This window comes from Natator depressus, chromosome 16 (genome assembly GCF_965152275.1).
Source record: "Natator depressus isolate rNatDep1 chromosome 16, rNatDep2.hap1, whole genome shotgun sequence".
In the NCBI taxonomy this organism is placed as follows: Eukaryota; Metazoa; Chordata; order Testudines; family Cheloniidae; genus Natator; species Natator depressus.
In genome coordinates, this window is record NC_134249.1 from 6,014,903 (window position 1) to 6,037,305 (window position 22,403).

The following is a 22,403-nucleotide window of genomic DNA, read 5'->3' on the forward strand; positions in this document are numbered from 1 at the left end:
TGTTATGTTTCCATGCTTTCCATGAAGGAGAATTCCCACTCTGGCAGAGTGGCTTTTACCACCGTGCTTAAGAACATGCTTAAGAACTGTGTCAGATCAATGATCCATCTATCCCTGTATCCTGTCTTCCTACAGTGGTCAGTGCCAGATTCCTCAGAGGGAATGAACAGGGCAATTAACAAGTGATCCATCCCCTGTCCGCCACTCCCAGCTTCTGGCAAACAGAGGCTAGGGAAACCCAGAGCTTAGGGTTGCATCTCTGACCGTCTTGGTTAATAGCCACTGATGGACCTATCCTGCATAAACTTATATAGTTCTTTTTTGAACCCTGTAATAGTTTTAGGCTTCACAACATCCTCTGGCACCAAGTTCCACAGATTGACTGTGTGTTGTGTGAAGAAGTACTTCCTTATGTTTGTTTTAAACCTGCTGCCTATTAATTTCATTGAGTGACCCCTGGTTATGTGAAGGAGTAAATAACACTTCCTTATTTACTTTCTCCACACCAATCACAGTTTTACAGACCTCTATCATGTCCCCTCTTAGTCATCTCTTTTCCAAGCTGAAAAGTCCCACTCTTTTTAATCTCTCCTCATACGGAATATGTTCCATACCCTTAATAATTTTTATTGCCATTCTCTGTACCTATTCCAATTCTAATATCTTTTTTGAGATGGGGCAACCAAAACTGCTTGCAGTATTCAACGTGTGGGAGTACCATGGGTTTATATAGTGATATTATGATATTTTCTATCTTATTATCTATCCCTTTCCTAATGGTTCCTAACACTCTGTTAGCTTTTTAGGCTGCTGCTGCACATTGGGCAGATGTTTTCAGAGAACTGTCCACAATGTCTCCAAGATCTCTTTCTTGATTGGTAACAGCAAAGTTAGACATCATTTTGTATGTGTAATTGGGATTATGTTTTCAAATGTGCATTACTTTGCATTTATCAACATTGAATTTCATCTGCCATTTTGTTGCCCAGTCATTCAGTTTAGTGAGATCCCTTTGTAACTCTTCACAGTCTGCTTTGAACTTAACTATCTTGAGTAATTTTGCATTGTCTGAAATTTTGCAACCTCACTGTTCACCCCTTTTTCCAGATCATTCATGAATATGGTGAACAGCACTGGTTCTAGTACAGACCCCTGGGGGACACCACTATTTACATCTCTCCATTCTGAAAACTGACCATTTATACCTATCCTTTGTTTTCTGTTTTTTAACCAGTTACTGATCCATGAGAGGACCTTCCCTCTTATCCCATGACTGCTTATTTTGCTTAAGAGCCTTTGGTGAGGGCCCTTGTCAATGGCTTTCTGAAAGTCCAGGTACACTATATCCACTGGATCACCTTTGTCCACCTGTTTGTTGACCCCCTCAAAGAATTCTGATAGATTGGTGAGGCATGATTGCCCTTCACAAAAGCCATGTTGACTCTTCCCCACAAATCAAGTTAATCTATGTGTCTGATAATTCTGTTCTTTACTGTAGTTTCAACAAATTTGCCTGGTACTGAAGTTAGGCTTATTGGCCTGTAATTGCCAGAATTGCCTCTGGAGCCTTTTTTAAAAATTGGCATCACATTACCTGTCCTCCAGTCATCTGGTACAGAAGCTGATTTAAATGATAGGTTACATGCCACAGTTAGTAGTTCTGCAATTTCATATTTGAGTTCCTTTAGAACTGTTGGGTGAATCCCATCTGGATCTGGTGACTTATTACTGTTTAATTTATCTATTTGTTCCAAAAACTCCTCTATTGACACCTCAAACTGGGACAGTTCCTCAGATTAGTCACCTAAAAATAATGGCTCAAGTGTGGGAATCTCCCTCACAACCTCTGCAGTGAAGACTCATGAAAAGAATTAATTTAGCTTCTCCACAATGGCCTTATTTTCCTTGAGTGCTCTTTTCTAACCTCGATTGTCACAGGCTCCCTGCTTCTGATGTACTTAAACTTTTTTTTGCTGTTCGTTTTTGAGTCTTTGGCTAGTTGCTCTTCAAATTCTTTTTTGCCCTTCCTAATTATACTTTTACACTTGACTTGCTCCTTTCTATTTTCCTCAGTAGGATTTAACTTCCAATTTTTAAAGGATGCCTTTTTGCCTCTAACCATTTCTTTTATTTTATTGTTTAGCTATGGTGGCACTTTTTTGGTCCTCTTACAATGTTCTTTTTAAATTTGGGGTATACATTTAATTTGAGTATCTATTATGTTTTTTAAAAGTTTCCATGCACCTTGCAGGCATTTCACTTTGGGGACTGTACCTTTTAATTTCTGTTTAACAAGCTTCCTCATTTTTGTGTAGTTCTTCTTTCTGAAGTTAAATGCTACTGTGATGGGATTCTTTGGTGTTTCCCTCAACAAGGATGTTAAATTTAATTATTATGGTCACTATTACCAAGCAGTTCAGCTATCTTGACCTCTTAGATCAGATCCTGTGTTCCACTTAGGGCTAAATCAAGAATTGCCTCTCCTCTTGTGGGTTCCAGGACTAGCTGCTCTAAGAAACAGTCATTGATGGTGTCAATAAATTTTATCTCTGCATCCCATCCTGGGATGATACGTAGCCAGTCAATATGGGGATAGTTGAAATCCTCCATTATTATTGAGTTTTCTATTTTGTATAGCATGTCTAATCTCTTGGAGCATTTCACAATTAGCATCACCATCCTGGTCAAGCGATTGCTAGTATATCTCCACTGATATATGCTTATTATTCAAGCATGGAATTTCTATCTCTAGAGATTCTAAAGAACAATTTGATTCATTTAAGATTTTTACTCTCTTTGACTGTATGCTTTCTTTCACATATAGTGTCACGCCCCACCAGTATGACCTACTCTGTCATTCCTATGTATTTTGTACCCTGGTATTACTGTGTCCCATTGATTATCATTGTTCCGCTCATTTAATACCAGGCACTCAAGTTCACCCATCTTAGTATTTAGACTTCTAGCATTTGTATCTTATGAAATTTGTCATCTGTCTGCCATTATGTGATGAAACTGAATGGGACTCTTTTTCATTTGACTTCTCTTCACTTCCTACCTGTGCTTTATCAACTTCCGTCCTTCCCTCCTTACTAGGATATAGAGAATCTTCCTATTATAAGACCCTGTTTTCAGTTTGTTCTAACTTTGCCAAACTTGAACAGTTCTGGCTGAAATTTTCTATGCAGGGTGTCTGTTTCAGGCTGATTTTTTTTTTTTTTTTTTTTTTTTTTAAGTTTCAGCAAAAACAGTTCAGCTGCTTCCAAGAATGAAATTAAGGAAAAATACGTTGTTTTGCACATGTTAAAAACGTCTTACAGCCATTTCATTGAGAGGTTCTAGAGCTTCCATGCTGTAGAGCAGGGACATGAGATTTTGCTGCTGGGTCACCCTCATGCCAGCGAAATGCCTTTTTCTGTCCGTCCCTGTGAAAACCTGCTGAAATTTGGATAAGATAAAAGGCTCTGAAAAAAATCTCAGTTTGCAAGTCCTGAATAGAGAGATGTTAAAGTCTGACAGTTCAGTTATCCAAAGAGAAAGGATAAGAATCTGTCCATAGCCAGGTGGTTAGGGAACTCCTCATGGGGCTGGAGGGGTAACACAAGTTCAAGTCCCTGCGCCAATTAATAGGAAATGGGCCACCTTGTTTACATTGGCCTCATTAACACCACAAAAGTGACTACTCCTTCTTGTCAACTGTTGAGAATTGCCTACTTCCAACTTAAATTGAATTGGCTCGTTAGCACTGACCCCCCCTACCCCCCACACCCTTGATAAGGCTACGCGCATCTTTTCCTATGCTGTGTATTTATACCTCTCTACTGTATGTTCCACTCCATGCATCAAAGCTTATGCCCAAATAAATCTGTTAGTCTCTAAAGTGCCACAAGGACTCCTCGTTGTTTTTGCAGATACAGACTAACACGGCTACCACTCTGAAATGAATGTTTAATTATTTATACAAAGTGGAACAGCTTCCACAGGTGAAAAAGCCCCACCTCAGGATAGCCCAGCAGTTAGGATACTTACATGGGAGGGGGGAACATAGGGGTTCAAATCCCTGCTCCAGAGCAGTCATTCAGATCTGGGTCCCCACATCGCAAGTAAGTGCCCTGTCAGCTCCTCCTTCGTGTCAAAGTCACAAATGGTTTTGGGTTGACTGCAAGTGCATTTTTCAGCAAATAAACTATTAGTCTGAAAAATTGCCATGGAGGTTGCTGATCCCCTTCCACGCACAGGTGAGTTCCATGCACAGATCAAGGAGACACAATCAGGCCCATACTGTTTGACACTGAAACTCTATTAAGGGTTTCCAGAACATTAGAATAGCCTGCAGGAGCGAAATGTCTGAAGTATGTTATCCTCATTCCATTGGGGCTCTTCTGTCTAAGAGGTTAACTCAGGTGCCCTGGAAAGTCCTGCCCAAATCCAAAGCCACCGTCTCTCAAGAGAGTCAGAGTTTGGGTGTGTTCTGTCTACAGGCTGGATTTGGAGGTTCCTTGCTCAGGTGCACAGGGGCAGACAAAAGACTCCCATTTCACACGTCTGCACAAGGGTCTCCACGGTAACTGCCCTTGCCCAATCTGCCCGGTGGCGCACAGGGACTGTTTACTCCTGCTCTCCCAGGGGAGGGGAGCAGGCAGGGTCCACAAGAGCCGGTGCACCAGAGAGAACAGTCTGTGCCAGCCCAATGAGAGGAGCAGCCTTCCTGTGACAGTTTCCCCAGCACTGTCCCTGGGCAGGCAGCTCCACACGGCCCCCTCCACAACTCAGTGGCAAAAATCCCAGGACTGAGCCCCACCTATTTGGTGGAACTGAAATGTCCCTTTTGAGAATCTCCGTTTTCTTTCTCAAGAGTTGTCCATGGCTGTGTTTTGCTCTCATTGGCAAATGGTTCAGATCAGCACACAAACTGCTGGCCTTATCCAGTGCTGGGCTTGGCCCTGCCTCAACCACTCAGCAAGAGAAAACTGCCTATTTCTGTTCCTGAGCTGCTTATGTGCTGATCACAAAGGGGCTTGACAGACTCTGGAAAGACTCTGAGCCCAGTAATACCTTCTCCAATCTTTGCTTTTGCACTGGCCGCTGGGCTACATCTTCACATGCAGGATTAGAGAAAAGGGTTCTCATTGTCCCTCAAAACAGAAAAAGCTGCCTTGGGTCAAGGAGTGGCTGGGAACATTCAGGAGATAGTCGGGACTGGAACTAGGTACTCAGCTCTCCAGGATGTCGTAGGTATAATGAAATCAATCCTTTCTCAGTACCAAGAGAGGAGTAGAGGTCCGGTCAAACACGGAAGAGTCTATGATTCTGTTCTCTCTCTTCTCTGGTGCTCTGTCTAACCATGAGCCATTTCTTGCTAGGCATTTGTATGGAGGTCTGGGCCAGCTAACAGATGGTGTACTGGGACTGGACGATTTCACACAGAGTCACCAGTACCGTGTGTGGCCAGGGTATGACTATGTCGGCTGGAAGAATGAGAGCTTCAGCACAGGTTCTGTCGAAATGGAGTTTCAGTTTGACCGGCAGAGGAACTTCACCTCTATGAAGGTACCACAGTCTTCCCCTCTCCCCAGATCTTGGCTTTGTCTGTGTGGGACACAGGTTCCCAGAGTCTCCTCGGCATTCTGGTTCTGGACGGATACCGCCATGCGTGTTCTGTTCAATGTTTATTTCAATAAGCAGTTGCATTGGCTCTGGCTCTGTTTGTTTGTGGCCTTTAGTCTATCGCAATGAATTACTTTATGGGCAGAAATATTTGTAGAAACAGCTAATTTGAAGCGAATTTTAGAGAATATTTTGAACTTGCAAATGCAAGTTTTCTCACTGGAAATGTGATTCTAAAAGCCACTTTCACTCAGTGAAGGTACAGAAACATACCAAGTAATATACCAGACATCCTCAGATACAGACAGGAGAAAAAGGAATCCCTAGAACAAACTGTTAAATTAAAGAGAAACAAGTTCCCAGGACAGACGTTGTACCGCCAGGAATTCTGAAAGAACTTAGAACTTAAGAACAAAGCTGCCTAGCTGCTAAAAAATGTATGCAATCGCTCATTAAAATAAGATACTATAGCACAGAATTGTAAGATAGCAAATGTACCTACATTTAGAAAAGGTGCTGGGATCATGCCAGGATTTATACACCAATGAGCCTTACTTCAGTATCAGGAAAATTGGTTGAAACAATAATTAAAGACAGAGATATAGTGTGCCTAGATTACCATGACATGACAGAGGAAATACAGCTCCTGTTAAGGAGAGACATGCCTCTCCTGTCTCCTATGGTACTTTGAGAGTGCCAGTAAAATACTTGCTAAAAAAGGAGCAGTTTATTTGTGTTTTCAAACAGCTGTTGGGAAAGTCCCATACAAGTTGTCATTTGTGAAAGGTGAGAGGTCAAGTTCTGTCATGAGTTAAAAACTGGCTAAGAGGTAGTAAACAAACAGAAAGATTAAGCAAAAAGAAAAGGAGTACTTGTGGCACCTTAGAGACTAACAAATTTATTTGAGCATAAGCTTTCGTGAGCTACAGCTCACTTCATTGGATGCATTCAGTGGAAAATACAGTGGGGAGATTTATATACATAGAGAACATGAAACAATGGGTGTTACCATACACACTGTAACGAGAGTGATCACTTAAGGTGAGCTATTACCAGCAGGAGAGCGGGGGGGAGGGAGAGGGGGGACTTTTGTAGTGATAATCAAGGTGGGCCATTTCCAGTAGTTGACAAGAATGTCTGAGGAACAGTGGGGAGTGAGGGGGGGGGGAATAAACATGGGGAAACAGTTTTACTTTGTGTAATGACCCATCCACTCTCAGTCTCTATTCAAGCCTAAGTTAATTGTATGCAGTTTGCAACTTAATTCCAATTCAGCAGTCTCTCGCTGGAGTCTGTTTTTGAAGTTTTTTTGTTGAAGAATTGCAACGTTTAGGTCTGTAATTGAGTGACCAAAGAGATTGAAGTGTTCTCCGACTGGTTTTTGAATGTTATAATTCTTGACGTCTGATTTGTGTCCATTTATTCTTTTACGTAGAGACTGTCCAGTTTGGCCAATGTACTTTGGACTTCAGGGAAAGCAAGAGATGTTAATTGGCCACTTAGGTGTAGTTCACACCCAATTAACACACACACACCTCTCCACCCCCCCCCCCCCGAGTTCTCTGGAGCCCGAATTATTTGACCATGTGTACGCTGCCTTCGCGAGTTGAGGTTGTGCTAAGTTCTCCTGTTTTTTAGACTACATAGGATGACCTCAGTTTGCACTGGCAGTGTACACAGGACTCCAGGGGGCTCTGAGGGTGTTAATTGGCCAAGTAGCTGTAATTCACAGCCAATTAACACCCTTGGCATTCCCTGGAGTTGGAAGTATTTGAGCTGTGTCAGAGACCAGGACATGGGTGGTCATTCCTAGTGGTTAGCACAGGAGTCAGTAGCCAGGAATAGGAGCTGAGGGTCAGAGCCGGGTTACTTGGAGTGAGGCAAGGCTGAGTCCAAGGCAGGAGCAGGGCTGGGAACAAGCAGGTGCAGGAACCAACACAGCTCTGGGTAAATGCTTTGAGGTTGGATGTTGTCTACTGGTTCCCAAGATTGCCTGTCCATACTGTAGCCTTCCTAGTCCACCAGGCACTAGGGCCCTCCCTCAACTCATCTAGAGTTGAAGATTCAGTGGACCAATACTCTTGTCTGCAGACTGTTATGGATGGCAGTGGTGGGTTGGAGTGGTTTGGATATGGGTTCTCAGTGTAAGGCTTTAAAAATGATATGTGAAAGAAGGGGTATATCTTCAAGGACTTGTAATCTGTTACCTGAAGGCCACTAGGTTTACCCAATCTATAAACTTGAAGAGGCCTAGATACTGGTAGTCTAGTTTGGTGGATGGGTGGCTCAATTTAAGTTCTGGGAAGAGATCTGCACCTTGTCCCCTATGGCCAGATTGGGGGCAGCCTGATGGTCTTCTTCCGTGAGGTGTTTATAGGATTCTTTGGCAGACTGCAAAGTATTTCTTGAGTTCTTATGCACCCAGTGTAAGTGGGAGGCTAAATCTGCAGCATCCGGTACTAGGGAACTCATGGGTAAGTCTGGATTGAAATGGGGGTGAAAGCCATAGTTAGCAAAGAATGGGATATTTTCTGAGAAAATAAGGATGTCGTCAAGGTAAATGATGATAAATTGGTCCAGCGTGCCCCTAAGGATGTCATTTATAAAATGCTGGATTTATGAAATTGCTGGGGTATTGCACAACCCAAACAGCATGAGCAAATGTTCAAAGAGGCTGTACCTGGTCCAGAAGGTGGTCTTCTGTTCATCTCCTTCCTGGATCCGCATCAGGTTATAAGCTCTGCGAATGTTCAACTTTGTGAAGACTTCGTCAGAGCAAAGTCTTTTGAACAGCTCATTAATAAGTGATAAGGAGAACCAATATCGGATTGTAATCTTGTTCAGAGCTCGGTAGTCCAAACAAGGCAAGAGGGAGCCAGCTCTGCCACAGAGAAGATCCAGGCTCCTGATAGAAATGGCAAATGAACCCCTTCTGCAGGTTTTCTTCAAGGTAACTCTGGGTTCAGAGACAGTAAATGCGCCTGAAGGGAACCTCTACCCCGGCTGGAGGTTCATGGAGCAGTTGTAGCTGTGATGTGGCGGTAGAGTGTTGGCTTTCTTTTTGTTGAACACATCAGCATAGTGTTGGTGTTTAACAGGAGCTGTTGGAGGAGTTCAGTGAGTTGCCAGGGTTGCTTTTGAACCCTTTCTTTGTGTCTCTGAGTTCTTTGGAAGACTGAGTAAACCTTGAAGGGTTGCTGGTCCCCGCTCGGCTCTAGGGAAACAGGATTGTCAGCAAAACGGAGAGTCAAAGCATACTGTGCCTGACCACCAGCATATGCATGAATCATGGGTGATGAGCCAGGGATGCCAAGGACAGCTAATGAATGCAGTGCATGAACTGGCCCAAAATGGAGGATTTCTTGGTGGCCTCAAAGGCTAGTTTCCTCAGCTCCCACCACTAAGCTAAACTGCCCCATCCCGGTCAGCTGACAGATTGCGAACCCTTAATATTGGGGCCAGGGGCTCTTGGTGCTAACATGGATGCTACTAAAATGCCAGCGGAACTGGTGGACTCCATCTAGAACCTGGAGGTGCAAATAACTGCCCTGCAACCACAGAACTTGCCTCTGCAAGTGCAGGTTGCTCTGCTGGCTCCTCCTACTCTGCCCCTCCCAGAGCCGAGGAGTCTGCTGCCCAACAAGTTGGTTGGAGATCAGGACAAGTTTGTGGGGGAAGGGTTTCCTGAACCACTGTGAGCTCCTGTTCCTTCTACATCCCATATCATTCCCCATAGTCCAGGCCTGTGTGGGGCTCATCTTAAGTTTGTTGACTGGAGAAGCCTGGGCCTGGGCTTCTCCACTCCTGGAACAGTCCAGCCCCCTCTTGCAATGATTAGAGGAATTCATTCAAGCTACATCCATCATCTTCGGTGATGTCAACTGTATGCGGACCCCCAAGGCAACCCTTCAGGCCTTACGTCAGGGAGGCCAGCCGATAGCCAAGTACGCTGCTGAATTTCATTGTTTGGCTTCTGACACCAGGTGGAATGAGGCATCACAGTGCTGCCATTTCCTCTTGGGGTTAAATGAGGAGATAAAGGATGAGCTTCCGTGGGTGGAACCTCCATCCAGTTTGGACAATCTGATTGGATTGTGTATCGGAACGGATGATCACCTCATGGAGAGGTGTAGTGAGCATACATCAATTTTTTTCCAGAAACCACCATTCTCTGTGCCCCTGACATCCCAGACACGCAGGTCTTGACTGGCATCAGAGCTCATGCTAGCTCACCAGGCTCGCCCGCACCTGTCCGACTTGGGGAAGAACCAACATCAGGCTTTAGGCTTGTGCTTATATTGTGAGGACCCCAACCATCTTGCCTTGATGTGTCCAGCAAAGTCTCGGGTGGAGCTGGGGCTAGGAAATGCCAGGTCCCCAGCCCTTAGGAGGGGGTCTGAGCCAACCTGCTCGTCTTTCCCTCCGGCAGTTCCCAGGATCCATGGGCCACAGCCAATGCAGTAAGATTCCCAAGTAGAGGTAGGGCTCCCACTATCTCCGCAGGTTAGCAATTGGCACACCCAAACCCTCAAGTCCTCCAAGCGTCTCTGTGGAGCATCCAGCCCCTCATCCAGGGGACACTTGCAGTATTCACAGATTCACTGCTTCCAAAGAAACAGCTCAGCACCAGCATGCTGAGGCCCCACTTGGGGAGCATAGATGCTGCTGTGATACAAACCATCGCCTTCATCTCCATTTGGGACTGTGACTGGGGTACAACCGAATTTCCAATTTTCTGCAGAATTCAGGATGCAGAAGCCAGAGGTCTTGTCCTCTGGTTCTTGGTCCTAGATGCTGCAGAGTGCATGGTGCCTTTCCTCTCTACTGTGATTATATGCATTATTTAGACACGTTTTTCTTGCAAGGATTTTAGGGTTATACAGAGCATTGGTTGCATGGCTGGTCCTTGTGTTAACATGGGGAGTCAGAGGAGAGAACTCAGTCTGCTTGGTCCTTTTTCCTCTTGCCAGGTGCATTGCAACAACATGTTTTCTAAGGGGGTGAAGATCTTCCAGAAGGTGGAATGCCTCTTCAAACCACGGCTGATTGCAGAGTGGGAGTCTGAACCTGTTGGCGTTTCCACCATCTTGGATGACAAAAACCCCAGTGCGAGGTTTGTGACCATCCCCCTGAATCAGCGGGTGGGCAAAGCCATCCTTTGCCATTTCTACTTTGCTGACACCTGGATGATGATCAGTGAGATTTCCTTCCAGTCTGGTAAGTCTCCTTCCAGGGGCTGTAGGGGATTGTGCGGAGCAGGAGGCAGACATGGGGAGCCTGAACAGGGATTGAGGCTGGCAGAGGCAGGGTTGATGGAAGATACACAGGAATCAAGAGCTGGGGAGCAGGACCATCAGTGGGAGGAAGGGGGCAGTGAGGGAGAGGAGCGGGGGCAGTTGGGGAGCAAGTGTGGAGCAGTCAGGGAGCAGGGTGACCAACCCTCTGGCTCTTGGCACAGCCCTGGGCGTGAATGCAGGGGCCTTGCTTGGGGATCACAGAGACTGCTGGCAGCAGCAGGGAGTATGCAACGGACTGACACCTGCTCTTACCTTCCACAGACATGGAGAATGTAAATCCTATTCTGGTTACTCTAGCCACAAGCACAGCAGAGCTGCTGGATGCACAGTACAATGCTACTGAGGCGTCATGGGGTAAGGACTTGACCACAGTCCCTCCTCTACTACACAGATGCCAGACTGTACTGACGGATGGAAGGCACCTCTCTGTCACAAGAGGGGCCCTTCCCTCCTTGCAAAGAGCTTCCTGTAGCACTGTATATGCCCCGGCACCACCCCTCCACATCTAGCACTAAGTGGTTTATGCTACACTCACTAATCCAGGGATGTCTCTGCCCCACCACAGTGCCAGGCCTAGGATAGGGCAGGCCACCGGAGGCAGGAGACCCAAGCGCACAGGTGCAGCCAATGAAATCTCAAAACCTTCCCCCTGAAATTGAGTCCAGGTTCATTTTTCACCCTAGTATGAGTTACAGTAGCCCAGAGCCACCATTTCCAAAGGCAAGAACAGTGTGTGTCTCCCAAAGCCACTAGCACCAAGTTATTTGTGAAGTTCCAGGAAGAGAGAATTTCTGATTAAACCAGTATGAAAACAGATTCGCTTTGTCCAGGAAGTTGCCCCAGTTCTCCTCTGCACCAGACTGTTAGCCTGTGAGTGCAACCCCTACATCTTGTGACTCCAGTTTCTTTTCATTTTCTTCCTCTGTACAGAAACCACTTCTTTTATAACCAGCACCTGGATAGGGGAGAAAGCAGATGACTCCAGTACCTCCATCCTGGTTGGCTGCCTTGTGGCTATTATCCTTCTGCTCCTGATCATTATAATCATCATTCTGTGGAAGCAGTATGTCCAGAAGAGACTGGAGAAGGTAACGTGACGGTGCTGCTGTACATGGGAGTCTGGAGCTGTGCTGGCCTTGCTGAGCTCTAGGATATATTAGGAAGTGTTGGGGAGTCCCTGTGATGTCCCCAGTGGACAGGATGCCATGGTGTCATGGAGCTCCCACTTCCTGCTCCCCACCATCACATCCTAGGCTCCTCAGCATGGAGCAGGCCCCAATCAGGATGCTGCTGTGGTATGGAGTGACTGCCGCCCTTGCAGCCAGCTCACTGCCTGACTGCTCCCGATAGCTCAGCAGCTTGTTCTCTCTTCCGAAGGCCCCACGGCGAATCCTGGAGGAGGACGCCATGGTTCGTCTCTCCTTCTACAGCTACACCATCGTCAGCAACCAGAACCAGATCCACCAGTCTAATCCCACCTACGAACGGGTCTTCCCACTGGACCTGGAATATCATCAGCCTGCCACACTGCTCCAGAAGCTACCAGAACTCTCCCAAAGTGCTGAGGATTCAGGTAAAAGTGTCCAGTGTATGGGAGTCAGCCGTGTCTGGAGGGATTATTCATTTGTTTGATTTCCTTCAACTTTTAAAAATGTGCCTTGATTTCATGCAGTGCCCTGGCAGTCTGTTCTGAGCACTGCACTACAGTCGCCTGCCAGAGCCAGGGACAGGACCCAGGAGTCTTGATATTCAGCAGTGCACTGCTCCGTAGCAATTAGCTCGCAAGTCACTGGCAACGTGTATGTTATATCCCCCTCTGGTGGCTGTTCTCCACTAGAGGAGAATTTCCCATTACTTAATATTTCATAGCATTTAAAGCCGAAAGGGATCATCTAGTCTGGCCTCCTGTATATCGCAGGCCATTACATTTCACACAATACCCCAGTGATTTCAGTTAAATTAAAGCATTTCAGTCCTCAGGAGGCTGCACTGTTGTGTGTCACTGGCAGAGAACAAGACAGAACGAGGTGCCACCAGTGCCTGAGGCCCCCGGCAATGGCAGGGGATTGAACAGATTGGGCAAATCCAAATGATCCCTGCAGATAACCCACGCCCCCTGCTGCAAGGAAGGTGAACAGCTGCTAGCTTTAGCTCACACCTTAGACAGAGGTCTGTGCTGTGGATCTAATGTACTCATTTGAGAGGTCAGTACAACTCCACGTGAAAGAATTTCTGTTTTTCCAGGGTTTTTTTGTAAGAAATTACTTAATATTAAAAATGCGTTAAAAGAATGTTAAGATTGCAAAGTTTCAGAGTAACAGCCGTGTTAGTCTGTATTCGCAAAAAGAAAAGGAGTACTTGTGGCACCTTAGAGACTAACCAATTTATTTGAGCATAAGCTTTCGTGAGCTACAGCTCACTTATGCTCAGATAAATTGGTTAGTCTCTAAGGTGCCGCAAGTACTCCTTTTCTTTTTAAGATTGCAAAGTGAAGCACTCAAAAGTTAGGAAATGCCAGAATTATGGTTGCCCGTGCAAACTTAATTTGATTCCCTCCTGCATATGCATTATGATAGTCTTTAATTACAGATGACTGGAGGATAGCTAATGTGATGCCAGTTTTTTTTAAAGGCTCCAGAGGGGTTCTTGGCAATTACAGACCGGTAAGCCTAACATCAGTACCAGGCAAATTAGTTGAAACGATAGTAAAGTAATGTAATTATCAGACACATAGATGAACATGATTTGTTGGCGAAGAGTTAACATGGCTTTTGTATGGGGAAATCATGCCTCACCAATCTATTAGAATTCTTTGAGGGGTCAATAAATATGTAGACAAGAGTGATCCACAAGATATAGTGTATTTAGACTTTCAGAAAGCCTTTGATAGGGTCCCTCACCGAAGGCTCTTAAGCAAAGGAAGCTGTCCTGGGGTAAGAGGGAAGGTCCTCTCATAGAATCATAGAATATCAGGGTTGGAAGGGACCTCAGGAGGTCATCTAGTCCAACCCCCTGCTCAAAGCAGGACCAATCCCCAATCAAATCATCCCAGCCAGGGCTTTGTCAAGCCTGACCTTAAAAACTTCTAAGGAAGGAGATTCTACCACCTCCCTAGGTAACGCATTCCAGTGTTTCACCACCCTCCTAGTGAAAAAGGTTTTCCTAATATCCAACCTAAACCTCCCCCACTGCAACTTGAGACCATTACTCCTTGTCCTGTCATCTTCTACCACTGAGAATAGTCTAGAACCATCCTCTTTGGAACCACCTCTAAGGTAGTTGAAAGCAGCTATCAAATCCCCCCTCATTCTTCTCTTCTGCAGACTAAACAATCCCAGTTCCCTCAGCCTCTCCTCATAAGTCATGTGTTCCAGACCCCTAATAATTTTTGTTGCCCTTTGCTGGACTCTCTCCAATTTATCCACATCCTTCTTGTAGTGTGGGGCCCAAAACTGGACACAGTACTCCAGATGAGGCCTCACCAATGTCGAATAGAGGGGAACGATCACGTCCCTCGATCTGCTCGCTATGCCCCTACTTATACATCCCAAAATGCCATTGGCCTTCTTGGCAACAAGGGCACACTGCTGACTCATATCCAGCTTCTCGTCCACTGTAACCCCTAGGTCCTTTTCCGCAGAACTGCTGCCTAGCCATTCGGTCCCTAGTCTGTAGCTGTGCATTGGGTTCTTCCGTCCTAAGTGCAGGACCCTGCACTTATCCTTATTGAACCTCATCAGGTTTCTTTTGGCCCAATCCTCCAATTTGTCCAGGTCCCTCTGTATCCTGTCTCTGCCCTCCAGCGTATCTACCACTCCTCCCAGTTTAGTATCATCCGCAAATTTGCTGAGAGTGCAATCCACACCATCCTCCAGATCATTTATGAAGATATTGAACAAAACCGGCCCCAGGACCGACCCCTGGGGCACTCCACTTGACACCGGCTGCCAACTAGACATGGAGCCATTGATCACTACCCGTTGAGCCCGACAATCTAGCCAACTTTCTACCCACCTTATAGTACATTCATCCAGCCCATACTTCTTTAACTTGCTGACAAGAATACTGTGGGAGACCGTGTCAAAAGCTTTGCTAAAGTCAAGAAACAATACAGCCACTGCTTTCCCTTCATCCACAGAATCAGTAATCTCATCATAGAAGGCAATTAGATTAGTCAGGCATGACCTTCCCTTGGTGAATCCATGCTGACTGTTCCTGATCACTTTACTCTCGTGTAAGTGCTTCAGGATTGATTCCTTGAGGACCTGCTCCATGATTTTTCCAGGGACTGAGGTGAGGCTGACTGGCCTATAGTTCCCAGGATCCTCCTTCTTCCCTTTTTTAAAGATTGGCACTACATTAGCCTTTTTCCAGTCATCTGGGACTTCCCCCGTTCGCCACGAGTTTTCAAAGATAATGGCCAATGGCTCTGCAATCACATCCGCCAATTCCTTTAGCACTCTCGGATGCAACTCGTCCGGCCCCATGGACTTGTGCACGTCCAGCTTTTCTAAATAGTCCCTAACCACCTCTTTCTCCACAGAGGGCTGGCCATCTACTCCCCATGTTGCGATGCCCAGTGCAGCAGTCTGGGAGCTGTCCTTGTTAGTGAAGACAGAGGCAAAAAAAGCATGGAGCACATTAGCTTTTTCCACATCCTCTGTCACTAGGTTGCCTCCCTCATTCAGTAAGGGGCCCACACTTTCCTTGGCTTTCTTCTTGTTGCCAACATACCTGAAGAAACCCTTCTTGTTACTCTTGACATCTCTTGCTAGCTGCAGCTCCAGGTGCGATTTGGCCCTCCTGATTTCATTCCTACATGCCCGAGCAATATTTTTATACTCTTCCCTGGTCATATGTCCAACCTTCCACTTCTTGTGAGCTTCTTTTTTATGTTTAAGATCTGCTAGGATTTCACCATTAAGCCAAGCTGGTCGCCTGCCATATTTACCATTCTTTCGACTCATCGGGATGGTTTGTCCCTGTAACCTCAACAGGGATTCCTTGAAATACAGCCAGCTCTCCTGGACTCCTTTCCCCTTCATGTTAGTCCCCCAGGGGATCCTACCCATCCGCTCCCTGAGGGAGTCGAAGTCTGCTTTCCTGAAGTCCAGGGTCCGTATCCTGCTGCTTACCTTTCTTCCCTGTGTCAGGATCCTGAACTCGACCATCTCATGGTCACTGCCTCCCAGATTCCCATCCACTTTTACTTCCCCCACTAATTCTTCCCTGTTTGTGAGCAGCAGGTCAAGAAAAGCTCCCCCCTAGTTGGCTCGTCTAGCACTTGCACCAGGAAATTGTCCCCTACGCTTTCCAAAAACTTCCTGGATTGTCTATGCACCGCTGTATTGCTCTCCCAGCAAATATCAGGAAAATTAAAGTCACCCATGAGAACCAGGGCGTGCGATCTAGTAGCTTCTGAGAGTTGCCGGAAGAAAGCCTCATCCACCTCATCCCCCTGGTCCGGTGGTCTATAGCAGACTCCCACCACTACATCACTCTTATTACTCACACTTCTAAACTTAATCCAGAGACACTCAGGTTTTTCTGCAGTTTCGTACCGGAGCTCTGAGCAGTCATACTGCTCCCTTACATACAGTGCTACTCCCCCACCTTTTCTGCCCTGCCTGTCCTTCCTGAACAGTTTATAACCATCCATGACAGTACTCCAGTCATGTGAGTTATCCCACCAAGTCTCTGTTATTCCAATCACATCATAATTCCCATGGATCAGTAACTGGTTAAAAGACAGGAAGCAAAAGGTAGGAATAAATGGTCAGTTTTCAGAATGGAGAGAGGTAAATGGCGGTGTCCCCCAGGGGTCTGTACTGGGACCAGCGCTATTCAACATATTCATAAATGATCTGGAAAATGCGGTGAACGGTGAGGTGGCAAAGTTTGCAGATGATACAAAATGACTCAAATAGTTAAGTCCAAAGCAGACTGTGAAGAGTTACAAAGGGATCTCACAAAACTGGGTAACTGGGCAACAAATAGCAGATGAAATTTAATGTTGATAAATGCAAAGTAATGCACACTGGAAAACATAATCCCAACTATACATACAAAATGATGGGGTCCAACTTAGCTGTCACCACTCAAGAAAGAGATATTGAAGTAATTGTGGATAGTTTTCTGAAAACATCTGTTAAATATACAGTGGCAGTCAAAAAGGTTAACAAAATGTTAGGAACTATTAGGAAAGAGGTAGATAATAAGACAGAAAAAATCATAATGCAGTTATATAAACCCACACCTTGAATACTGTGTGCAATTCTGGTTGACCCATCTCAAAAAAGATATATTAGAATTGGAAAAGGTACAGAGAAGGACAACCAAACATGATTAGGGGTACAGAACAGATTCCAGATGAGGAGAGATTAAAAAGACTGGGACTTTTCTGCTTGGAAAAGAGACGACGAAGGGGGGATATGATAGAGGTCTATAAAATCATGACTGGTGTGGAGAAGGTGAATAAGGATGTTTTATTTACCCTTCACATTAACACAAGTACGAGGGGTCGCCCAATGAAATTAATAGGCAGCAGGTTTAATAACAAACAAAAGGAAGTATTTCTTCACCCAATGCACCATCACCCTGTGGAACTCATTGCCAGAGGATGTTGTGATGGTCAAAATATAACTGGGTTCAAAAAAGAGTTAGATAAGTTCATGGACAATAGGTCCATCAATGACTTTTAGCCAAGATGATTAGGGACACAGCCCCATGCCCTCGGTGACCCTAAGCCTCTGACTGCCAGATGCTGGGGGATTGGGTGGCAGGGGATGGGCCACTTGAAAATTGCTCTGTTCTGTTCATTCCCTCTGGGGCACCTGGCATTGGCCACTGTCAGAAGACAGGTTACTGGGCTAGCTGGACCCTTGGTATGACACTGTATGGCCGTTCTTATGTTCTTACGTGTTCACATACTACCTTTTCCAGAGGACCCCTGCCTCAGTCAGTGCACTGGAAGGATGATGAATGAGAAGGGGCTGTATAGCATAGGAGGCTGTTGTCCATATTATTCCTGCCTCATTCACAGCAGAAGCTGGAAGGAATGTCGTGAAGAAAGTCAGGGGCTTCAAGCTATAGGTGTCTCAAGTTGGGCCTCCAGTCATTGAAGCACCCAAAAGGCCTGGACATCTTTGTAAAATTTGGCCTAAATCTCTCTGGGCCTCAGTCCCGATCTGTAAAGTGGGGTTACAATCTCTTTCCTGTCTCTCAGGTGAGTTGCGAAGATCAAGTCATTAATGTCTGTGAGGTTCATATGCTACAGTGATGAGCATCACAGCAACTCCCAGGAAGACATGAATTCTTCCCTATTCAGTGTAGGGTGAGCAGTAAATAAGGCAAGAGGCAGTGGATTGAATATTCAGGGGAAAAGGAGGCTACCTCATCCCCTGAACACCATCCGTCCTGTGCACTTAATGAGGCAGAAGCCACATGGTAAGAACAGTATGTGTTACTGTAACTCAAGGCTGTATGGCAAAGGTGTCCAACCTGCAGCCCAGGGGATCTTGTGGCCCTCAGGGCTCTTGGCTGTGGCCTCGAGGGTAACTGCATTAAGATGAAGGTTTGTATTTGTATTTGATTACATGTTGGTCGGGGGCGGGGAGGGAGAGCAAAGCAGCTCCCATTCCTGGAAGAGGAGGGGAGCAGGTAGTGAGAGAGCAGAGGGCTGGAGCCACATCACCTTCATGGTGCATGGGAAGGGAGGGGGAGGGAGAATCTTTGACTCTTTCCAGCAGACAGTTCTGGCAGTGCAGCTGGATTGACATTGCTGGGTTCCTATTAGCAATGAGGGTGCCAGGAAGCCACAGTAGCCTTGTGCCTAGAACCCAGCCTGGTCACCCCAAGCCAGTTGGACGTGTTCCGTTCGCTGAGAAGCAGCAAAGAGGATGCCAGGGGAACTGACAGGCATGTGATGAGGCTGTGAAAGTTGTGAACGTTATTAAAGGTGAGCCCAATGGACTATTTGATGTGAAGAAATGAGCATTTGGCATCGGCAGCTTCTCCACAGTGATGTTCCCTGGCGTTCATGTGGGGATGTTCTCAATCATGTGCTGGAGCTCAGAGAAGAGGCAAAGGTTTCCCTGGCTGACCACTTAATGACTAAGTGTTTGACTTTGCAACCTGAGCAGCATTCTTTTCACACAGCGGGGTTTGTATGAAACGTCATAGTAGAAGTAGAAAATTAGAAATAATTAGAAAAGGGACCTATGCAGGCTCTATGACCCCTGCCATAAATTACTGACCCAAATGAGATTGCCCACAGAACACCCGGCTGATTTCTCTCAGAGATACCCCTCTGCAGCAGCCCACGTAAACAGCCATGTCCCACAGCGTGCCCACAAGGTCAATAGACCTGGGCTATTTCAGTCTAGGGGGAAGCCTTTTCCAGAGCTGAGAGCCCCTCCCTGAGGATGCTGTGCCGCCAGCCCCCATCTCTTTTAAATGGAGGGGGAGCAGCTCGAGTGCCCCCATGGATCGCAGCTGTGACAGGCTGGCACGAGGGGAGATGGTTCCTCAAGTAGCCAGGACCCAGCCCAGTTAGGGATTTGTAGATCAAAAGCAGTGGCTTAAATTCAATCCAGAAGCCAATAGGAAGCCAGTGCAGACCATGGAGCTCCTGCTGGGGACTTGTGCTCTTCCTGAGAAACACCATTTACTAGGCATTCTGCACCAGAGCAAGTTCCTGTTCTGAGCTGACGTGCAACCCCCTGTGGTATGCATCGCAGCGATCTGACCTTGAGATGGGGAAAGGTGGAGGAGCTCCAAGCTGCTTCCCCAGTACCGCCTTCCCAAAAGTCATTACCTAGCAACATTCAGATGCCCTTTATCACATACGGGGCTGTCTAGGTGAGAGTATGGTCTCTGGTTGTGGCATGAGTGGGTCGATAGCCATTTAACACAATCAGGACACTCCACAAACATTTGTTCGGGGAGACAGATGTTTGCGGTTTACCAGGGGTGGATCCTAGTTACAACAGGAGCAAAATCTCCATGCAGGCCCAAGCAGCAGCACTGGGGCTGAGATGAGCCGCCCACGGTTCCTATGCAGGATCAGGCCTGGCAGCAGCCCAGCCACCGTGATTTGGAGAAGGCAGGTGTGCTTGACTAACCATGTCTTTGGTTTTCCCTCAGTGTGCAGTGGTGACTACGCTGAGCCCGACCTCACCAAGTCCACCCCACACCAGGGCTTCCAGAACAACGTGCCTCATTACGCGGAGACAGACATTGTCAGCCTGCAGGGCGTGACGGGCAATAACATGTACGCCGTGCCCGCCCTCACGGTCGATTCGCTCACCAAGAAGGACATCTCCGTGGGCGAGTTCCCCCGGCAGCAGCTGCGACTCAAGGAGAAGCTGGGAGAAGGGCAGTTCGGAGAGGTACAGGCATCTTTCTGCCCCCTCGGCAGCAGAATGGAGGCACGTGCCCCTGGCACAGCCTGCTTACTCAGCTCTCTGCCTGCAGTGTCCATGCTGGACCACCTTCTGCAGCGTGGGTGCTACAGCAGAGCTCACATACCTGCAGCTGGCTTTCTGGGGGGGTCTGCACATTCCCTCCTGGCCCCTGCCCTGAGCCAGAGTGCCGGCCGTGGAGACAGACCACCAGCACTGAGAGACCCTGACCTCACTGCATTCTGCCTCCCCTGATTTGTGTCAGGAACCTTGGCCAGCCTGGCCTTAGCTCCCAGGAGTTTGCTGACTTTCCCCACTAGCCGTGCTCTCCCATAGCTCCCCTTGCCCTGTCCACTGAACTCCTCTGCATGCTCTCACTTCTCCTTCACTTTCCCTGCCTCCTTCCCATCTCATTCTCACACTGTCACCATCTCCGCAACCCTCCTGTCCTCCCCCTCCCCTGCTCCCGCCAGCTCTACCTTCTCCTGTTGCCATCCTTCCCAACCCCCCGCTTGCCACCTCAAATCCAACACTCACCTCCACTGTCTCCCTCTTTCTGGCCACAGCTACCCCGCCCTGGCACTGCCCTGAGCCGCAGCCTTCCTGTCTCTGGTGCCCCTCTTCACAGCCAGCACAGCTCTACCGTCACTCACCCCACCAATCACACACTGTTACCACTCTCCCCTTCTCCTGGGCTCTCGGGAATACTTGTTCAGTGGTGAAAACTCACTGCCGGCCACAGCCTCTCTCTGCGTTGCCTGACTCTCACTGCCCTCCCCCCACCTCTCCTCCTGCTGCCTGCCCCTGGGTCACCCTCCAGAGAGCATGGTGAGGCAGTAGCCTTCTTCTCTCCCGATCCTACTGCTTCCAGCCCTCCTGCCTCCTCTTCCCACTCATTCTCTTCCAGTCCACAGTACTCCATCCGACTCTCTTCTCCCCCCAACCGTGTTGCTGTGGACTGCCTGGCTTCCCCCTCCACCTTTGGCTCTTAGGGCTTTCTGTCTTCCTCTCACCACAATCTCGCTCCCTCATTCTCAGTGACTTCGGAATCCTGCCTGGTTCTCCATCTCATCCCCTCCTGACTCATTGGATCTGCTCTCCCTTTAACTAGACTGTCTGTGAGCAAGGTGATTTTGGCCTCCTGCTTCAGGAGCTGTCACCAGAGAATGCAACAGAGATCAGGCACCATTGTGCCCATTCTACTCTCTCTCTCTCTCTCTCTAGATACATAGCGAGAGACTTCCCTGCCATCCGACCTCACTGTCTGGTGCAAACCGTGGCTGGGGAACTTGTGATGTGGGAGCTGGAACAAATACAAATAATAGAAATGCAACAGTAAAATATTAACACAACATTCACTTCTCAATACAATGATTTGCAATATAAAATCTTTCAGCAATGACTCCAGGGTCCGTACACTAACTTTTACATGCAGAGGTATGTTCTTTTCTCCTTTGCATGGTTAAAACACACAGGGTGCAGACCCAAAGCACACATCTCTTTCACTGTAGCTATCAGGGTAATTAGGAAAGGGGGACATGGAGGGGAAGCATGCTGTCATTCTCTATATGGACCAGCCCATACAGGCACACCCACCACTCATGCTGTCAGTGGGTTACACAAATGGATGTGAGACATCGGGGGAGCGCTGAACACTGGGATTCCTGGTTGGTCTCTCTGGATCTAGGAGCAGAACATGGTTCAGTGGCCACAGGCAGCATAGCCAACTGTTGATTTTCAATAACTTTTGGAACACTGGGATAGTTCCAGAAGATGGGTAGAAAGCTAACGTTGTGCCAATATTTAAAAAGGGTAAATGGGATGACCCAGGTAATTATAAGCCTGTCAGTGTGGCATTGATCTAGGCCAGGATAATGGAGTGGCTGATACAAGACTTGATTGATAAAGAATAAAGGAGGGTAATATAATTAATGCCAATCAACATGGGTCTGTGGAAAATAGATCCTGTCAAACTAACTTGATTTTTTTTATGAGCTTATCAGTTTGGTTGGTAAAGGTAATAGGGTTTATGCAATATACTTAGATTTCTGTAAGGCATCTGACTTGGTACCATGCAACATTTTGATAAAAAAAGCTA

General features: G+C 46.9%; 1 protein-coding gene across 4 annotated transcripts in view; it reads left to right on the forward strand.

Moving 5' to 3' along the window:
- Positions 1-22,403, forward strand: part of LOC142000049 (discoidin domain-containing receptor 2-like) — a 150,731-nt gene that overhangs the window by 98,391 nt on the left and 29,937 nt on the right. For all 4 annotated transcript variants that reach the window (XM_074974069.1, XM_074974072.1, XM_074974070.1 and 1 more), the window contains 6 exons: positions 5,364-5,550; positions 10,578-10,824; positions 11,166-11,258; positions 11,835-11,992; positions 12,282-12,477; positions 20,049-20,293. In XM_074974069.1, the coding sequence (XP_074830170.1) occupies positions 5,364-5,550; positions 10,578-10,824; positions 11,166-11,258; positions 11,835-11,992; positions 12,282-12,477; positions 20,049-20,293 (1,126 nt within the window). The remainder of the gene's footprint in view (positions 1-5,363; positions 5,551-10,577; positions 10,825-11,165; positions 11,259-11,834; positions 11,993-12,281; positions 12,478-20,048; positions 20,294-22,403) is intronic.